Here is a 13,342-nt window from a genome sequence, read left to right on the forward strand (position 1 = left end):
CGATCTATGAAATAACTCTAAAAATTGTGCAAAGTCTGCAGTATAGTCAATAAATACGACACAAAATGGCAGAACTCTTCAATATTTTTCAAGCGTTTCGAAACAAAAAGCTTCGTTCAAAGATATTTTATCTTAAGTTTTACTGTGTTGACTCTGAACAATCAGAAGAGAATTTTAAAAAATTGGCTAGGATTTAGCTTCGGTTTGCTCATTGAAAATAATATTAGGGCTCAATGTTGACTTAGCCTCGTAAACATGATTATGTAGATTTCCAGTTCTTGAACGAATCTTTAAAAACCTCTTCTGGATAATATTACTCGCTTTACTATCTTTCATCCATTCTTACATCTGTAGTTATGTACCCTTCGTCTTTCCTTTTTACTTTGCAAGATCGCTCACAATTCAATTTAACAAAGTTCAAGTCAGATTGACGTACATTTCGAAACTTTACTCTTGAGGTAGGAAATACTCAGGCTACAAACAATGGGAAGATGTTATAACAAAAACCTGCACGTTGCAAGATACCGAGAATTCTTATCAAAATTTAAACCTACGCTTCTGTTGTTTTACCTTAGGTATATATCTAAACGATTAATGGAAGCTCCGAAAATAACTATAATTCGAAGAAGTTTCATCAATCTTTGAAGAATGATTATTTACCAAAATGAATGAAAATTTTCCCTGATTAGGAAATTACAAATTCGCACTTCAACCTTAACGTCTCGAAAAACACTCAGAAAATAATACTAAAAATTTTATCTAAAATTTCGGTTTAAATTCGAATTAATCAGTAAGATACTCCTCAAGTGCTTTGCCCGAGCCAGTAGATTAGAGTAAATGAATAAATCGATATCGGAAATAGAAGTTGCGGCTGTGTATTGTTCACAATATTATCGAATTATAATCGATAACGTTTATTACATCAGACGAAAATCACCAGATTTTTATTTTGTTTTTTTAAATACTGTCGGCTGATGACTTCTTCACCACTGATAAACATGAATTTTATACTTTTTCGTACAGAAATTACACAATGGTTAAACTGATAATTGCCGCCGCTATATTAGCCGTTGCTTTTGCGGCACCCGCCGAAAAGATAAGGGTTCCGTTCCATAAGCTACTCGCACCACGTGATCCATTCCCTGAACCGAAGGAAGATGTACCAATTCCATCGGAAGTCTCGCTCGAATCGATTGTACAACGTCTTGACAATTTTAACCCATCCAACTTGGAGATTTGGGGTCAAAGATACTATGTGAACAATGCTTATTACACACCCGGATCCCCAATCTTCTTGTTCTTAGCTGGTGAATGGACCATTACACCATATCGATTGACTAACAGTCTGATGCATGATATTGCCAGTCAAGTGAATGGTAGTTTATACTACTTGGAACATCGTGTAATTATGTTAATGTATTCTTGATTCGTCACGTATGTCTAACGGTTTTCTCTTTATTCTCCCATTAGTACTATGGCGAGAGTCGTCCAACACCGTAAGCATTGCCTAAATTTAACTTTAAGAAGCAAGACTTACGGAAACGTTTTCAATCTTATAGAAATGTTAGCGACGAAAACATTAGATTTTTGACGCCCGAACAAGCCATAGCAGATGCAGCTCACTTCGTCAATTTCATTCGTACAAGTCTAGATGGTGCAGCTAATTCACCCATTATCTTAGTTGGTGGTCATTATTCTGCAAGTTTAGCTGTTTGGTTCCGTCAACGGTATCCGCATTTATCAGCTGGTAAATCGATAGCAGAAAAACGCTGCAACATAAATGCTAACTATTATCACGGTTTCAGGTGTCTGGGCATCGAGTGCACCCCTACCATCTGTTGTCGATTTCGATGGATTCAAGGAAGCTACCGGCGCTGCTTACCGTGCCGTTGGAGGAGATGAATGTTACGATGCTCTTGAGCTCGGTTTCGATAGAATGCGCGCACTTTTCGATGCTGAAGATTTTGAAGAATTAACTGAAACATTCTATCTATGCGATCCACTTGAAGAAGAAGATGGTCCTCATTTCTTCAGTTTAATGGCTGAATTTTACTCAATTTTGCCTCAATTCGAATTGTAAGTTACTCAATATCACACTTAACATTATAGTAACCTTTCGTTTTGTATTACAGCGAAGAATTCATTGAAGCCACCTGTAATCACATCATCGAAGGACAAAGCTCAATTGAAAGCATTGCCTATCTGCTAAACAATTTTATTGACATTGATGGAGGACAATGCATCGACATTGATTATGATTACATTATTGAAGCTGAACGTCAAATCGAGTGGGACTCCCCAGCTGTTGCAGTTGGCTACAGACAATGGACCTACCAATTGTGCTCACAGGTAATACTCTGAATCAAGCCGATTAGATTTTCTTTTATTCGTAATATTTCCTCATAGATCGGTTGGTTCCACACAAGTGGATCACCTAACCAGCCATTTGGTGACAAATTCCCAGCTGAGCTTTATCATGCCGGTTGTCAAGCAGTCTTTGGTGATTCGTAAGTGTGAATAAACTAGATCGTTGATGAAAGGTGTAATCTCCGAAAATCCATTTCTAGATTCACTGAGGAGCGACTCAACCGTAACTCAGAACGCTTCAACACAATCTATGGTGGTCTGGAACCCGATGTGTCCAATGCAGTTTTCGTTTACGGTCAACACGATCCATGGTCCGTACTCGGACGCCGAACCAATTTGAGTGATGATGCTGTCGCTATTGTCATTGAAGGTAAGTAACTCGTTTAAAATGTTGCTCAGTGAAATGGAACGTAATAACAAAATATTGCAGGCGCTACTATGGGTAATGATTTGGGACCACGTCACAGAGACAATCCTCCAGCATTGGCAGCCGCTAAGGATCAAATTGAAGCTCTTATTCTTGAATGGATTGATGAATTCAACAATTCCAACTAATTTTATCATTGTTTGTCTTTGTGCTTGCAGCAATGGGAGTATGATAACATAGACGAATTAAACGAATATTTTCTTATAAAATGAGGGACTAGAAGTTTTATTATCGCCTAAGTTTAAGAGAAAAATAGCGAATTCTTCGAAGAATTTCCATGGAGCCGAAATTTATCGTATTAGGAATTTCCAATCCTTGCCGCTTCAGGGGCGCAACGAGGTATAACTCACCTCTTTCCGAAGTGTCGTTTCAGTGGTAGAGCTACTTAGAAATGTAGCTTTTCTTATTTTTATCATGTATCTTCGATGATAAGTGATCGGTTTCTTTGAAATGATAGACGATTATCGTAGTGTAAAACTATACTAATCATAGATGACAACAAATAGGTTGACCCAAGTGCAAACCAAGCGCCAGAACAGCTTTTTTCTATAGTTAGGCGCCATGACGCAAGTCAAAAAATTGTATTTTTTACGGACTGAGAAACATACACACAGCAACTCTTTGACTTGGAAACCTTGGCACCAATGACTCTCAAGGTATTTTAGTACGAGTTAATCGAGCTATCGAATTTCAAAGTTTACCTTTTTGTGTGAAAATGGTCAAATTTTACCAACCTTTGTTTGCTTGTGGTTAATTTCTATCTCGGGATTGGCCCAAGCGATTTTGATGAAATTTTGAGGGTAGTTCGGAGGTGTGATTCTCAATCTCGCGCAAAAAAATGTCTGGTCTAAATGATCTTCTTTGGGAGCTATTGCTATCGTATGTTACCATAGAAGCCCCATAAATTTACATATAAAATGAGTGTTTTGCATTTATGTGTAAGTGAACATAGATGTGAACCTTATAAAAACCTCTTACAAGAAAAAGGGTGACGCAAGTCTTTTACTGACAAAGCTATTGATTTTACGCTCAAAGCTCCAATACGCAAAAATGTAACTTTACAACCGCATCATCAATTAATTTCGACAGTCTTTGCTTCTCGGAGGAAACAACAAAGTTTCCAAAAAATATCAGGCTTCCTCTTCGTCATGTGTGGACAAGTCGAGGACGATCAGATTATAGATTTTTTTTAATTTTTTAAAGAACATGCTCCCTTGTAATTCGTCGTTTGTTTATGCTCTGCCACCCACACACATAAATGCAAAGAAAATAAATGCCAGAATTGTCAAGGTTCTTGCGGAAATGTATTAAAATTTAACTAAATTTTAGTTACAGAGTCTTCACAGATGCACCATATGTTCGTCTTAAGTTTATTTGTATAAATTAATCAATCCAACGGTCTTACCGCCGATCGAAATTAAGACCTAGTATGTTACGAGCCTGTAAAGAAAAGACACGAGTCAGAATAGCGAATATTTCATTCATAGGTCCATAATTCAACTAACCGTTTGAAACGCCGAATTTAAGGCCTTTTTTGTTGTCTGATCACCAGCAACAAGCATCTCCTGTATTTGGTGACCTTCTTCAATTCGACGCTCCAAAAAGGTCCATGTGTCTGCATGCCCCTGTGATTTATCTTGCAACATGTACAGTTCGGTCATTTTGTATATTGTAGCCAAACCAATTCGACGAGTGTACCAACCGATCTAAAGAGAAAACCCAAAGAATTATTTTACTCCGGCAAAAAATGTCCAGTCAAAAACATACGTCTACTGAACGATCACCAGCATAGTAACATATATCATCGATTAGAGTTAGCAGATGTGCCAATGATTTCTGTGCATTCGGCGGTAAGGACATCATACCCAGAGCTTGAGGCCAACGTGATTTGTACGGTTCAATCATCTGGAGTCTGAGTTGAACAGCTTTGCTTACAAATTCAACTGGATTGTGGTTCTTGCTAGCATCCATTGCAGCTATTTCTTTCTTCAACTGTTCGATTAGCTGTTCATTGCATCGAGCATAGAAGTAATGAATTAATTCTATGCCACCATCCGGGAACATTCCATGCACAATTCCAGGATATCCTACCGACTGTGCCCCTTTTGTTATAGCCTGTCGGCACCAACCATAGTTTAATACGAACGGCAAAGCGGCGTCCATAATTTTTGCTCGAATTTCTTGAATTTTTGCATCGTCTTTCTCCTCACTGTTACCGCTGGCATACTGACTGGAATACGCTTCTTCGCGTTGCTCTTCCCTAGCTCTAAAGTCCTCAATACTTCCTTTCTGACTGTCAGGATCATTTTTGGATTCGGTCAGTTTGTCATCTCTTGACGTACTGTACTGCTTTGTGTAAGTTAGAAAGGAATATCGACATGGACGATGGTGAAGCGAAAAAGCTTTGCTGTTCCAATTACTGAGCACAGTTTGTGGATTTGAGTTATTTACAGCGAGAAGTATTGTGGCGGTACGACGGTGCGTGGGTAAGGCTGAAATAAAGAGACAAACGAATGATCATCCCATTGAATTAAGTAAAAATTTAGTTCCTCATGTTCCTCAATTCTTAGTTTCAAGTGGATGGAAGGGATAGGGCATAATGATTTTGCGAAAGAGACTTGTTTTTGATTAAGTAAAAAGTTTTAATTTCCGCAAACAGTTGACGACAAAAATGTTCAGAATTTTCTTTTGACACTGTCTACGCATTCGTTGACTCTGGACAAAAGGCTTTCCATCATTTCAAATGTATTCATTGCCGATGCTATCATTTGCAACTTATATTCCTGCGACATCACGGGTAGCGATTCCCCAGATACTGACAATTCCACGTCAACACTCTTGTCATCCGTTCCATCTTGTACTCGTTTCTCTTCCAGCTTGTAGTGCGCTCGAGTCATATCTAATCCGACCCGCAACGGTGCCAGAAATTGCTGTTCCACATCTCGAACCCAGTCCCAGAAATTGGTTCGATTGTTTTTGTCCCGAATGGACAAATATCGGATCATATTCAGGGCACATATGATGGCATCGCTGTTCTGCAGTAGATCCGTCTCGGAACCCTTGGGAAGTACACAAATGCGCTGCAACGTTAAAGACTTCAATTCCGATCCACTGAAATGTGTTGAAATTTCGGTTTCGGATGAGTTTAACGCCTCGGAAACCATATCTTTGTAAATTGTTATAAAATACCCAACTAGTCCATTATGAGTGGTTACGGTTAACAGATTTTTGATGAGAACCATTCGACCATCCTCGTCAAATTGCAGAATATATTTCTTGATCAATTGACTACCTTTCTGGCTGTTCCTTTTGATTTGAGTTTGCGAAATGATCCGAATCAACTCCTCGCAGAATATTTGGTGAACATTCAAGTCTAAGCTGCCACTCGGAATTCTCTCACTACCGAATCTGTCCAGCAGCGCAGAAGTTAAAAGAAGCGCTTTGTAGTGGATCATGTTCTCATTCGATTTGAACATTTCACAGATGAGATACAGACTCGATTCGAAGAGGTGGAGTTCCGTGTAGACCGTTGGTGCGTTGAGTGGAATAAGATTTTCGGCAAACATCAGGTAGTACAGCACTCCGACAGCGAGAAGCGGCACTTTTTCTTCAATCACAAAAATATCTTTGGGCGCGTCCTCGTAAACACCTGCTGCACTCGGTCGACTTTTAATTGGCCAACGGATTCGTCGTTCCGCATAAGGTAAAAGAAAATACGGATCGGGAAACAGCTTCGTAAAGTGTCGGACAATACTTTCAGCACACTGCCGAGAGTATGTGTTGGTAAGCGATTTGTCGACCGGCTCACTCAGGTCCAAATAAGCCAAAGGTGGTCCGAGCAACTGTAGAATGAAGCAACCAAGAACATTCTTTCGTGTGATATTCACATTACGAAAAGGTTGGATGGTTGGATTTGTGACCAAACTGTCCAGCACCGGTTCGTAGAACAAAAACAGGGTGAAGTAATTGGTTAGGATTCGTTGTACATCGTCACCTTGTTCCAGCAATTTCTCCTCTTCGGAGTCCAATTTCCTCTTCATGTCTTCCGGAAACGGAAGTTCGCTAATGTATGATTGTATCGAATTGAGGCACCATTCCAACGATCGTGCCTTGTTCTGCTTTTGTCGCAGCAAACAGATCTGCAACGACTTCAGTGCACTCATGAAAACATTGTCACTTTTGGTTGTCTCCACAATCTCCATAAACTCGAACAGGGCTTCCTCCTCCTTCGACTTTTTCGCAATTACTTTCAGGATGGTCTCGGCGACATCATAGACTTCTGATCGACTGTTGTAGTTGTCTTCAGTGAGATATTTCATTACAACAGCTATTGCATCCGAACAATTGTTCAGCAAGGACGAATTGTATTTGTTATCTTCGACCGCATGTAAAGCTTCGGCATATTTGTTTTCCGATAAGAATTTGTCCAGTGCTTCGGACAAACTGGTATCCAGCTGATCCAATATATTGCTCATTGCAGAAATAACGAAAATATGTTAAATTGTGTCCGACCACAAACTCAATGTTGAATTAAATAACTATCCCGTCTCCGGATAGCGCGCAGTCAAATGTTTGACAGATGATCTAATGTTTCACGATTTTGTCGCAATAGATTTGCTACAAATCGAACGCAAAATCCTTTTGAGCCAAATATAAATACTGATAAGTCTTGTCACGTCATGTGCCCCGTTCAGTCAATATGTTAAACTACAAATTGAAAGTATTGGCTAGTGACTTACTTGAATTGATAAACGGCTGAGCTCTTGTTAAACACTTTCTAAGGACTCCAAAATTTGCCATAGTTTTTCCGCTTATTTGTTATGTCGTCTATGTCGCACTTACATTTGTGTCACTTTTCTGCCCGACTTTTGTCATGTCGCTCTCTCTCTTTTTACTAAAATGAAATTTCCCAGTATTTTTTCGTGTTTTAGTTCAGTGTTGTCATCTCTAATATCATGATGCAACGATGCAACGAATTTCTACGGGAAAGATTTTGATCGAATGTTCTTAGAGTAACAGTTTTTGTCTAACGATTTCATAAGATTTAATCTCCAGAACAGAGACGTATCTATTAGAGGAATTATTAAGCTGAGATGACCACAAGCCCAAAATTTTATACCGCTGACAATATGTTACATGCCGAACCGTTCCAGTTCCTTTCTTTCTGAAAGAAAATGATTTTCTTATTTACTTTGCTTTAGCATTGCATCTGAAGTATAAATAACTCCAATAAATATAATCGACCGAAACACCATGCTCAGTCTAAGACATCTAGCACGATTTTCATCTACACGAACGTACAGTCCATGTATAACACTGGCAAAACATTTTCACGACGACTTTACGAAAGATCCGTCGAAATTCGAACCCCAACGGAATGACAAATTGAGGACAACCACTCCGGCTGTTGCATCCAAATTTAATGTATATAGCGACGAAAACGCTCCGGTTATCTTTGATGTCGACGAGGAAAGACAACGGATATCTGAGGATATCGCTGAAACAGATGATCTGTTGGACGACGTATATGCCGGCTTAAATTTAGAAAGTGAGATCGTAAAAGAATTCCACGGTTTGAATCATTCAAATGGATTTTTTTTGCAGGAGGTGCAACTGGTGTCTTCGAAATAGAAGATTTAGTCGAAGTTTTAAGACGTGAGAATGCAGTAAATATCTTCGTTTGTACAGTGCCAAAACATCTAAAATATGTCGACTATCTCTGCGTCGTCAGTGGTCGCAGTCATCGGCATCGATTAGCGTTGGCTCAATTCGTTCGGAAACTGTTTAAAATAAAGAGACACCGCGGCGATGTGCTGCCGAAAATTGAAGGTGAAAAGAGTAAAACGTGGATGGCATTGGATCTAGGTGACGATTAGGAGCATTTTCTTCCGCCGCAATTCGTTACATTTCGACTTCGTTTCAGGTAACATTGCCCTGCACATATTGTCGGAAAATGCGAGACATCAGTATGATATTGAATCGCTGTGGAGTGTTGGCCGAGAGTTCGATCTTGAGTGCAATAAACCAGCTGATGATGTTGTCGAATTGCTAGAAAATCACACATTATTTTTGAAGGATTTGATGCCGAATACCAGTCCACCCAGCACATGAACATTTTGTATACGTAGGAAATGTGAATAAAGAGTAGAAAGGGCAGACAGTGACGCGTTTTTATCATTGAACATTTGAGTTCGGTCGTTGTCCTCACATAACCGGGCTGTAAATACCACTAAATCTGTCTAGCTTTATGTCCTTTTGCAATTTGCAACTCTCATGACAGTCCTATGCGCTGACTCTCGAAGTATGCAAAACATGGAACATAGCCTCGGTTAACACCTAGAAGGAAGATATAGAATACCTGAACCTGTCCTTGAAACAAGTTTGAAACTAGAAGATGAGATGTCTTCAATATTCACAACATCCGTTGAATATTTCTTTGTTCCGAGAATGGTCCGTTCAGCGTTGACTTTTAGCATCTCCGGGATGTTTCGTCCATTGGTATTTTGACATTATTTCTGGTGTAACGGGTGTAACATTGTTCTGCACGGATTTTCGAAAAAAATGATGAAAGCCGCCGAAATACCACCGATCCAACATTTCGTATAAAACATTTGATTACAGAGAATTCCGCGGTTTTTATTAGTATAATGAACATGTAATCTTTCAAATGCTTTTCGATATACACAAAATTTCGCTTATGGTCGACAGTGACCACAGTTCGAACTCGATCCAGCAGCGGAGTAACAGATGTCCGAGGTGTGATTGACACTCTCACGGGGTTGACTCTATGGGATAAGAAACCGTTACATTAGCAAATATGGTGGGGAATTGGTTTCGAGGCGAGCGGACTTTTTGACACGTGCAGACTAGAGTTGCGGAGTCGATTCCATAAAATATTTTAGCAAACTTACTGTTCGAAAAATTCGAAAGCCCATCGGGAATCACTCGAATTCACAGTATGACCAGTCCAAGCCTGGTACTAATTACTTTCAAGTGACAGATAAGGGATTTAGATCTTTGAACAAGAAAGTCTTTAGAAGTCATAAATGTTCTCATAAATTTGGTCCCTCCATGTCACTTCATATCTCCCAAGATTGTTCTTAAGGGGATACAAATTTCGAAAATCTGGACACGCTCATTAGAAGCAACTCAAGAAGAAGCTACGAATCTTGGTCCCATAGGATCCGAGAATTCAGTTTTCCTAAATTTGTATGATGTTTAAAGGAGATCTACTAAACGAATAGCACATGTAAAATTACCCCGATGTGAAAGCTTCAAAAGGTTGTCTGGTAATCGTAACAATAAACAAACTAAAAATTACCTTCACCAATATCTGCTTCTTCAGCATAGCTGATCGCAAAATTAACATCTTCGTACGGCGCTGGTAGTCTTTACCCATATTGATAGCCTTCTGAAACGTGTGACTTCGCTGATCGGTGTCTTTTGCATACAAAATTTTATTGTGCGAATCGATGCGTGCTTGAATTTGTCCATCCAGAATCAGGTGCATCACTTCATTTTCCAATGCACCAACTGTTCGATTGAATGCCGTAGCCATGATGCGCATATCTGCCGACATGTATGGACTGAAGTACTGTATCAACGCTCGGTTCCGTATTTTCGTGTACAGTGCATTGACATGTGGTGCAATGTACATGTCCAACAGTAAATTGTCCCGTATTTCGTCCAACAGCTTCAAACACGATGCATATTTTGATTCGTAGAATTTCAAGATAATATCACGCAATTGTGGTTCCAGTTCCAAGAACAATTTGAATGCACTGCTTGAGATGACATGCTTCTGCATTTCCTGCCGATCGAATGTGGCTAGTGCACAAAGGCCGCCGTACATGGCGACATTATTTGGTGAAATCATATCGGGGAACTCACAGTGATCGAAACTGGCTTGTAAGAAGTGTTTGGCTGCTGCTTTGTAATCCTTAGTGGCTAGATCTGCCAGACCAGCGGCGCATTTCAATTTGGTAAACGTTAACTGATTCACGTCTTTGCTATTTCCTTCACTAAAGTCCGGCGTTCCAACCGCCTTAGCCACATAACTGGAGACATGAGACCACGTCTCCAAGAATATTGACACCTTAATCACATTCAGGCACATGTTCACAATGTGTTTGCCACTGGTACAGTAATCACGGGCTCGTGAATAACATTTCAATGCATTCGGTAAATCGCCGCAACTCAAATAGTGGTCACCCAAATCGTCATGACCACGACGAATGCTTTCTTTGATTGAATTTGATTTGTAGTTTTTCAGATCGTTGTCCAGTTTCTCCAATTTTAATGCAGCCTTTTTGGTGCGAGTTTCCACCCATATTGGATCGTAGGGCGGCATATCCTGAACATTCGATTGGGCAGCAACATCCGGCAGGCCACCATTTCCATTTACATTTAAATTTGCGACTTTTTTGTGCAACAATTGGTACATGGTCACATCGTATGTGCTCGTGACGTAAACGATGGCCATTTTAAGAGCTTCCATGCGAAGGCTGGGACAATGATCCGCTATGTAAATCAAACGATGCAGTCTAGCTAAGCCGGTGTATGATTGCGCATAAACTTCAATGTCCAATGTTGGATTTTCCACCGAGTAAATTTCTTCCTCTTGATTTTCATTGTATTCGGGTGGTAGTCGGGGATCGACCTGCATGGGTTCGATGTCATTCTATAAGGAAAAGAGAGTAGAAAGTTTGTATTTCGGGATGACAATTTGGAATTATTTGGTCGCAGACCATTCATAACCAAACTTTTGTTTTTCGTATTTGATCAATGTTATTGTAAGCAATGAGATGGAATGGAAAACATCTGTCTTGGTTACCTGAATCATTTGTTGAGCCATTTTGGGGAGTAATTATGCTGTGTGCTTTTAAATTGGCTTCATGCACAATGAATCTCCTTCCAAAAAGTAAAAACAAAAGACTTTTGGCAGAGTAAGTCGATATTTTTTTGTGTTGGGCAGTGATGTCGTCCGAAAGAAATGTCTTGAAATTTATTCACTGGGAATTTCATGTAGTCAGTGCTGTCGGAATTCACCGAATTAACGTAAATTTTACCAGAATGAGTGATATATGCAGCAAAGTTGATTATAGACCATAAATATAGACTGTTGGAAAACCGAAGACAAGTTAATTATAACTTGCCTTCGGGTATTATCTATGAATTTTAACATATACTTATATTTTGACAGATCCCTCAAGCAAGTTAAAATAACTGTATTATGTTCCCTTCTATCTCATCGTAGCACTCTATTTGTGGGACAAAAGAACCGAGATGGTAATAACCAAGGTATATATTGGGCGGAGGTAATGCTATTCAGACGCGCGGCATAGCATATTAGTTCGATGCTAATGACACCTTTTTTGGTGATGGCTGACTATGATTTACTTGTGTTTAACAAAATATTGTGCCTATCACAAAACAGATGGCCCAGGCCCAGGTTTCTATAGGTTCTCCTTCACGTGAGTATGTTACGGCGTCCGTGGCGTGTAACGTTGGCTTGTCTACTGTCCGATTATCGTCTGTATTGTGCTCGCTGTCTTGCAAAAGGTGCAAGTTGAGCAACTGATGATGGTCAGACCTAGGGCCACTACTACAACCTGAGGCCGAAACAGCATTTCTTTGATGCTACACGCATCAACTTATTATCCACTTCCCTAGTTGCCAACTAGTAGTTGGACTTTGGTTTTACTTCTGTCTTATGATTTCCACTTTGTCTCTCTTTGTGAGTCTATCTTCCCACGTTGAGTTTCTGAGTGTTGCGTTTTGCTGAAAGTTTGGAACGTTGTGTATTAACAACTATAAAACGATCCTGTAGACATGTAGTCCAGTTAGTTAAGTATGTTTACCCTCAACTGTTATAAAACAATAGGGAAATGATGTTCGGGAACTAAAGCTCAAATGTAATAGTTTTTTGTAAGTTTGTAGTACATTTACACCAATGTCAGCGGTCTATTTTTTGTGAACTAACTTCACTGCTATGACTTTTCATGGATGTTTACCAGAGTGAAGTTATTTCACGTGAAAATAGAGCGCAAAGAATGCAGTACTGAAAAAAGAATGACTTGATACGTGTCAGACGTAATCTTTTTTCTCAGTGTTGTCTCTGTACACGGGTTGGATGTTTTGAATAATAGGTTTGTTCCAAGTAACTGTAAACACGAACTTTGACAACCCGAACAACGACAATTTCATCCATAGCAACGTCGCTTACGTGATATTTCATACAAATCGACCAACGTCGCCTACGCGATTTACACAGAGGTATTATTGAGGTTATGGTTATATGGATGAAATTTGACAATTCATATGGCCTTGGAACAAACCTATAGGCGTTTAAGTTTTAGACTTTATCTGAATCGAAACGGTATTTTCTACTTCGTAAAAGTCTCCACAATGCTTTTAAACAAGCACATATTTTTATATTTGCAAATGAGCCAATATTCCAAATGGTAGGGAGCTATAGATTTTTTTTAAATCCTAATCCAAATGTAAGATTTAATGTTTTGTTAACTGGAATAAGGTTTTGACTTCTTA

At 39.4% G+C, this 13,342-nt stretch overlaps 5 protein-coding genes across 5 annotated transcripts; 2 read left to right on the forward strand and 3 right to left on the reverse strand.

Annotated features, from left to right (window-relative positions):
- The first annotated feature begins 825 nt into the window (after positions 1-825).
- On the forward strand, positions 826-3,006 carry LOC119079951 (putative serine protease K12H4.7). Its single transcript, XM_037188062.1, has 8 exons — positions 826-1,402; positions 1,471-1,496; positions 1,560-1,747; positions 1,806-2,076; positions 2,133-2,349; positions 2,407-2,507; positions 2,568-2,737; positions 2,798-3,006. The coding sequence occupies exons 1-8, from the start codon at positions 1,034-1,036 to the stop codon at positions 2,920-2,922; spliced, it is 1,467 nt and encodes a 488-aa protein (XP_037043957.1). The 5' UTR covers positions 826-1,033; the 3' UTR covers positions 2,923-3,006.
- Positions 3,007-4,076: 1,070 nt separating this feature from the next.
- On the reverse strand, positions 4,077-7,690 carry LOC119079953 (ubiquinone biosynthesis protein COQ9, mitochondrial). The gene is made up of 4 exons (XM_037188064.1): positions 7,534-7,690; positions 4,562-5,286; positions 4,300-4,500; positions 4,077-4,234 (listed from the first exon to the last, which is right to left on the reverse strand). Exons 1-4 carry the CDS (start codon positions 7,592-7,594, stop codon positions 4,196-4,198), a joined length of 1,026 nt encoding a protein of 341 aa, XP_037043959.1. The 5' UTR covers positions 7,595-7,690; the 3' UTR covers positions 4,077-4,195.
- Positions 5,396-7,527, reverse strand: LOC119079952 (glomulin). Its single transcript, XM_037188063.1, has one exon. It carries the CDS (start codon positions 7,267-7,269, stop codon positions 5,470-5,472), a length of 1,800 nt encoding a protein of 599 aa, XP_037043958.1. The 5' UTR covers positions 7,270-7,527; the 3' UTR covers positions 5,396-5,469.
- Positions 7,691-7,831: 141 nt separating the features above from the next.
- Positions 7,832-8,954, forward strand: LOC119079954 (mitochondrial assembly of ribosomal large subunit protein 1). The gene is made up of 3 exons (XM_037188065.1): positions 7,832-8,342; positions 8,399-8,659; positions 8,718-8,954. Exons 1-3 carry the CDS (start codon positions 8,048-8,050, stop codon positions 8,903-8,905), a joined length of 744 nt encoding a protein of 247 aa, XP_037043960.1. The 5' UTR covers positions 7,832-8,047; the 3' UTR covers positions 8,906-8,954.
- A 455-nt stretch (positions 8,955-9,409) lies between these two features.
- On the reverse strand, positions 9,410-11,784 carry LOC119079955 (COP9 signalosome complex subunit 1b). The gene is made up of 3 exons (XM_037188066.1): positions 11,628-11,784; positions 10,116-11,474; positions 9,410-9,579 (listed from the first exon to the last, which is right to left on the reverse strand). Exons 1-3 carry the CDS (start codon positions 11,646-11,648, stop codon positions 9,490-9,492), a joined length of 1,470 nt encoding a protein of 489 aa, XP_037043961.1. The 5' UTR covers positions 11,649-11,784; the 3' UTR covers positions 9,410-9,489.
- Positions 11,785-13,342: the final 1,558 nt, after the last annotated feature.

Source organism: Bradysia coprophila, unplaced genomic scaffold (genome assembly GCF_014529535.1).
Source record: "Bradysia coprophila strain Holo2 unplaced genomic scaffold, BU_Bcop_v1 contig_350, whole genome shotgun sequence".
Lineage (NCBI taxonomy): Eukaryota > Metazoa > Arthropoda > Insecta > Diptera > Sciaridae > Bradysia > Bradysia coprophila.

What these genes read in the sequence shown, in the direction of transcription:
- LOC119079951 (XM_037188062.1), top strand. Translation starts at nt 1,034, where the DNA reads ATGGTTAAACTGATAATTGCCGCCGCTATATTAGCCGTTGCTTTTGCG. An exon ending in TATACTACTTGGAACATCGT is followed by an intron (nt 1,403 to 1,470) that starts GTAATTATGTTA and finishes TTCTCCCATTAG; the next exon opens with TACTATGGCGAGAGTCGTCC. An exon ending in GGCGAGAGTCGTCCAACACC is followed by an intron (nt 1,497 to 1,559) that starts GTAAGCATTGCC and finishes TCAATCTTATAG; the next exon opens with AAATGTTAGCGACGAAAACA.
- LOC119079952 (XM_037188063.1), bottom strand. Translation starts at nt 7,269, where the DNA reads ATGAGCAATATATTGGATCAGCTGGATACCAGTTTGTCCGAAGCACTG.
- LOC119079953 (XM_037188064.1), bottom strand. Translation starts at nt 7,594, where the DNA reads ATGGCAAATTTTGGAGTCCTTAGAAAGTGTTTAACAAGAGCTCAGCCG. An exon ending in TCAGCCGTTTATCAATTCAA is followed by an intron (nt 5,287 to 7,533) that starts GTAAGTCACTAG and finishes TCTTTATTTCAG; the next exon opens with CCTTACCCACGCACCGTCGT. An exon ending in CTGGTGATCGTTCAGTAGAC is followed by an intron (nt 4,501 to 4,561) that starts GTATGTTTTTGA and finishes TTTTCTCTTTAG; the next exon opens with ATCGGTTGGTACACTCGTCG.
- LOC119079954 (XM_037188065.1), top strand. Translation starts at nt 8,048, where the DNA reads ATGCTCAGTCTAAGACATCTAGCACGATTTTCATCTACACGAACGTAC. An exon ending in TGCCGGCTTAAATTTAGAAA is followed by an intron (nt 8,343 to 8,398) that starts GTGAGATCGTAA and finishes TTTTTTTTGCAG; the next exon opens with GAGGTGCAACTGGTGTCTTC. An exon ending in GTGGATGGCATTGGATCTAG is followed by an intron (nt 8,660 to 8,717) that starts GTGACGATTAGG and finishes ACTTCGTTTCAG; the next exon opens with GTAACATTGCCCTGCACATA.
- LOC119079955 (XM_037188066.1), bottom strand. Translation starts at nt 11,648, where the DNA reads ATGGCTCAACAAATGATTCAG. An exon ending in TGGCTCAACAAATGATTCAG is followed by an intron (nt 11,475 to 11,627) that starts GTAACCAAGACA and finishes TTTTCCTTATAG; the next exon opens with AATGACATCGAACCCATGCA. An exon ending in AGAAGCAGATATTGGTGAAG is followed by an intron (nt 9,580 to 10,115) that starts GTAATTTTTAGT and finishes CTTATCCCATAG; the next exon opens with AGTCAACCCCGTGAGAGTGT.